This window comes from Gossypium hirsutum, chromosome A11 (assembly GCF_007990345.1).
Source record: "Gossypium hirsutum isolate 1008001.06 chromosome A11, Gossypium_hirsutum_v2.1, whole genome shotgun sequence".
Classification (NCBI taxonomy): domain Eukaryota; kingdom Viridiplantae; phylum Streptophyta; class Magnoliopsida; order Malvales; family Malvaceae; genus Gossypium; species Gossypium hirsutum.
This window is the reverse complement of record NC_053434.1, coordinates 29,161,995-29,166,678: the sequence shown is the minus strand read 5'-3', so window position 1 is coordinate 29,166,678 and position 4,684 is coordinate 29,161,995. Positions and strand designations below refer to the sequence as shown.

Sequence of the window (4,684 nt, the reverse complement as noted above, 5' to 3'; positions counted from 1 at the left end):
AACCTTCAAACATAACTTTTAATAACCATGATTGTAGTTTAATTTGTCTTGGGGGAACTGCAAGGGTTTTCTTAACCAAATCCGAGCTAGGGTGGAAACATGCTTTTAATGTTGGGCCATGGGCTACTTTCTTTTTGGGACCTATAAGATCTTCCTTTTATTTTCACGACTGCTAATGCAAATGTTCAAACCAAGAAAAGCGTTATGTTTCTTTGTGGCTTAACAGTTGTAAGTAAATCTGGGAATGGTCTGTGCTTGCTATGGTTTAAAGTTGAAAGTTTACTCATTATTTGAGGGTTTAATATAATAACATTGTTTTTATATTTATATCTACACTATATAATTTATATCTGAACTGCAACTATTCATGACTCAACCACAGATTTTTAATATACCATAAATGTAAACCTCAAAGGTTTCATGAAAACGGGGCTCGGCAAGTATCCAAAATATTGCACCCCCTATTTTAATCTACTAAACGCTTAACACACAAAAGCAAGCCAACAGTGGCTTGACAGCAGTAATAGGAAGAATGGGAAACTGTTTCTTCAGATAGTTTGCTACTAGATACAACCACTAAACAAAATATTTGGATACTTCCACTGTGCCGATAAAAGCATCATCATAAACTCTATCCTAGTTTGACAAAAAGGTAACTTGGTGATGAAACTGCTTCTTCAAAGTGCTTTGTTTCGAGGCCTCAATCTTCTAGCAATACAGTCCATATTAGTTCCAGAAGTACAATGCTTCAGGTTGGCCTTGGACTCCTTCCGTGATGATATGTTTTCTGCAGCCTCATCAGACACACTCCCATTTGCGCCCAGTAACCCTTGTTCATCACAATCCTTGCCTAGTTGACGCCTTTGCTTCAGTTTTGCAGCATTACTGTCGAGGCTATTTCCAATAGCAGACGCAGGTCTCTTTATAAGATTTGGACTACTCTCTGACACGGCATAGCCTACATCTACATTTTTGCCAGCACCATCCAAAACTGTCTCATCATGGGTCCGGTCGCTTCCCCACACCTGTTTTAGTCTTCCGGCAATACTGCCAGGGGTTGATTCACTGGAAGACGCATGCTTCTTTTCTGGTCTGGTTTCCAATGTCACAGGACTATCAACGGGTTCTTTGTCAGTGAAATCCAACTCCTTTTCATGTTGACATATGAATTCATCATCTCTCTTGTTCCCGAAATCAAGGTTGATCTTTGTAGACTCCCCTTTCTCAAACTCTGTTTCATTCTTTGAGAATAGCAACGGTTTGCTTGCAGGATTTTGATGGATAATCGAAGTATTTGGTTCTGGGTATGCTTGTTGTTCTTTTTTCTCACTGCTCAAGCCATCCTCTCCAGATTGAGGCTTTGATGTTACAAGCTGATTATTATCGACTGCAGGAGATTCTTCTGAAGGCAATTCCGGAGCTGGAAAGGAAAGTGACCTCTTAGCAGAAACTTGATCAGTATTATCTGAGTTCTTTTCAACATTGGTTTGCACATGCCGGGTTTGGATGAGATAATGTGCAACTGACTTGAAGCCCATTTTTGTTACCTGGAAGGTGGATAAAGAAGCTTAGACCTTTAGAAAAAATTAAATGTCTCTAAGCAACAACATGCACAAAAGATGGGACCTTTTTTTTATCAATGCAAATGATGACTTACCTTCCTATAAAGAGAGCCAGTAGGGGCCCATCCTTTTGCTTGCCGGCATAAACTACAGTTGCAAATCCCACGGCAGACTGGGCAAACCCAATTTGGGTTCTCATTGGCTTCAAGCACATGCTCCCCATATCTGCACATTTAGAACGCAAATTAACAACAAAACCACCACTAGAAGGAAATAACTATCTAGAACTAAAGGTTCAGAAAGATTTATAAGATACGATTCTAGCCAAAAGCTAGAAACATCAATATTTAGTTACATATGAACGGATATCTACAACTGCAGGACAAAACAAAGGACAGAGGTTAAGTAAGGCATACACATTAACAAAATTTCATACCTCATGTATAAACAATCACCACAGAACTGTCCTTGGACCATATTGCATTTGCTACAGTTAGTACGATGACCAAGTGTTTTCTGCCTGCAACATAGCATTTTCCATCTTGTGACTAAATGAGATCAATTTAACAGCTTAGAGTCATGGTACAACATTTTCAGAAGTAATATACGAATAAAATATTATTTTCAAACAATGAATAATTGGTGCTGACCAATGTGGAAGCAGAAAAAAGAAGAAAAGGTAAGAAGATTGTCACAATTCACAATTCAAATGTTTCTCAAATTAACAAAGTAATAGTTACAAACTGAAAGGCTATCATACAATTTAAACCAAGTTTATGTCTATAGTTCTTATGTGACCATTGAAAATGATCAGATCAGAGGCAATGTGACGTAGGGGAGAACAATAATCAAGCAAAGGATCCTGCGTCTCAACACAACTACAAGTGATTACAAGGAATTCAGATCAAAAGCAGTTTAAAAAGGGATAGTTCCTTTTCAAGCTCGCCTTCATTTTCAGAAGATGAAGGCGAAAAAACTAGAAAACTGAAAATTTGTATCGCCTAATCAAACTGTTCCCTTTTAGTTGAGCATGAAGTTAAAACTATTAATGTTGGCGGATAAGAATTGAAATTTGTTGTGCAGCCATATCATATTTCCATGGAAGATATAATGCAGATGGAATAAGAAAGATTCCTAGACCTGCATTGATGACAAGTCTTTCCTTTGACGGAATCATAAATCCGTCTGCCATCACGTCCATATCCATCCACAAAAAGTGTCCAGCTCCTCTCAGTGTTACCCAAAAGCTTCTCATGCGCTTCTGTATACACCTCTGATTTCCCTAGCTTCAGTTCCACATCCTCGAAAAGCTCTTCTTTTTTTGCCGAAACTGCCTCTGAATAGATCACTGGAGTAGTATTTTGCAACCTAACCAAATCCATCAAAATATTAATTAGTTCTGAACTTGCAATATTATCCGAAATTATAAGCTTCTTCCCTTTATTTTCCTTTTTTTTTTTAAGTAAAAAGGAAAAAGAATATAAAAGATATCTTTTTTTTTTCTCTTTCATAGAGATTTTGGTAGTGTCTGCTTCTACTTAGGTCCAATGGGTATTCAAAAAGCCATATGGAAATAAAATACACAAGGGCAACAATGAAATCACCTCGAGGAGCGGCGGAGTTGGTCAGATGACGGCAAGGGAGAAGACAGAGGGGTAACTGGCGGCTTACCGCCAACACGAGGACGGCCGCGCCTTGAAGAGAGGCGAGGAGTGGAGTTGAGGAGGGAGTTGGAGAGGTCTTTGAGACCAAGCTGCTGCATCCTTTGAAGGTTTTCTTTGATCCGTTCTTCTCTGGACTGCTCATACAATGAGATTTTAGGGGTTTGGATTTTGCAGTCATTGTGGGGTTGTAGATGATATTGCTGATCCAAGTTGTTTGGTGAGGATTCAAGTGGTTGGGTCTCGTTTCCTATTGCTGCCATTGTTCTCTGCTTCTTTCTCTCTCTCTTGCTTTGGTGCCTCTTTTCAAGGTCTCTCGAGTCTCAACGGTCAAGTTTCGAGCCCCTTATGGTAGTGGGGAACAGGGAGACCGAGAGTTGGCCAGTAAATTAATTAATTAAAATTATACTGTACTATTTTAGTATTTTCCATAAAAACAAATATTTATTATTTTATCATTCCATTATAAGTGCTGATAAAATATATATAGATAATATTTAAAATTAGGTGTAATTTTTTCTCAATTTATAAATAAGAAGATAATATGTTTTAATATACTTAAATCTTTACATTGATAATAATATTCATATTAAAAAAATTAAAACTCAATGACTAATTTTGATGAATTAAATGTTGATGACTTGTCAACAATTTTTAAATCCACTATTACATTATCAGGATATCAAATATAAATATAAATATAAATATAAGAATGGATTATTATTAATTAGAAAGAAAAAAATTTCCACAACTAGGACATTTGAAATATAATTAAAAATAAATAAATAGATACATCTTAGATGGGATTATTATCAATTTCCATTATACGATTAGTAGAAAGAAAAAAAATTCCACAAGTAGTATATTTATCTTTAAAATACACTTAAAAAAGTAAATAAATGGACACATATCCCCTTCTAATAATCTCTACTTAAGAAATTTTTATCAAATAATAGTTTACCCAATAATAATCCTATTGGAATGTGGAGTTTCAAGTAATTAAATTAAAGCCCATTAGAATTTCACCTGGAAGTGGGCCTAGCTATACATCTCAAAGTAAAAATGATGAAAGCAAGATGAGGTTAGGAGAGAAAAGCCTTGATATCTTGACGGGGGATTGCTTTCATTTGGGCTTTTGGATCCTCAAATATCAGCCCAAAATAATAGCATGTAAGCTTTGAAACTCATGAAGAATAGCAAGTAATTGAAAAATTATAAGAGGAATAAAACCTACTTGGGATGTATAATTATGGTGCGAGGGCACCTTGTCACTCGTGCATTTCTTTGTGTATAATGTATTTCGATGGTCTTGAACCAATGTGCAACACCTCGTATCTACTTCAGAGGCCTATTCTAAATATGAATCATTACATCTGTTATTGGAGCAACTCGATCAATCAATTATTCATTTAAATTTCACTTAAATTCAAGTTATATGCATGCATATTAATGTTTCAAACA

At 36.1% G+C, this 4,684-nt stretch overlaps 1 protein-coding gene across 1 annotated transcript; it reads right to left on the bottom strand.

The window, feature by feature from the left end:
• Positions 1 to 368: 368 nt before the first annotated feature.
• On the bottom strand, positions 369 to 3,618 carry LOC107897077 (uncharacterized). Its single transcript, XM_016822418.2, has 5 exons — positions 3,167 to 3,618; positions 2,703 to 2,930; positions 1,999 to 2,082; positions 1,658 to 1,787; positions 369 to 1,547 (listed from the first exon to the last, which is right to left on the bottom strand). Exons 1-5 carry the CDS (start codon positions 3,484 to 3,486, stop codon positions 678 to 680), a joined length of 1,632 nt encoding a protein of 543 aa, XP_016677907.1. The 5' UTR covers positions 3,487 to 3,618; the 3' UTR covers positions 369 to 677.
• Positions 3,619 to 4,684: the final 1,066 nt, after the last annotated feature.

What these genes read in the sequence shown, in the direction of transcription:
- LOC107897077 (XM_016822418.2), bottom strand. Translation starts at nt 3,486, where the DNA reads ATGGCAGCAATAGGAAACGAGACCCAACCACTTGAATCCTCACCAAAC. An exon ending in CAACTCCGCCGCTCCTCGAG is followed by an intron (nt 2,931 to 3,166) that starts GTGATTTCATTG and finishes GGATTTGGTTAG; the next exon opens with GTTGCAAAATACTACTCCAG. An exon ending in AAGACTTGTCATCAATGCAG is followed by an intron (nt 2,083 to 2,702) that starts GTCTAGGAATCT and finishes GCTATGTTGCAG; the next exon opens with GCAGAAAACACTTGGTCATC.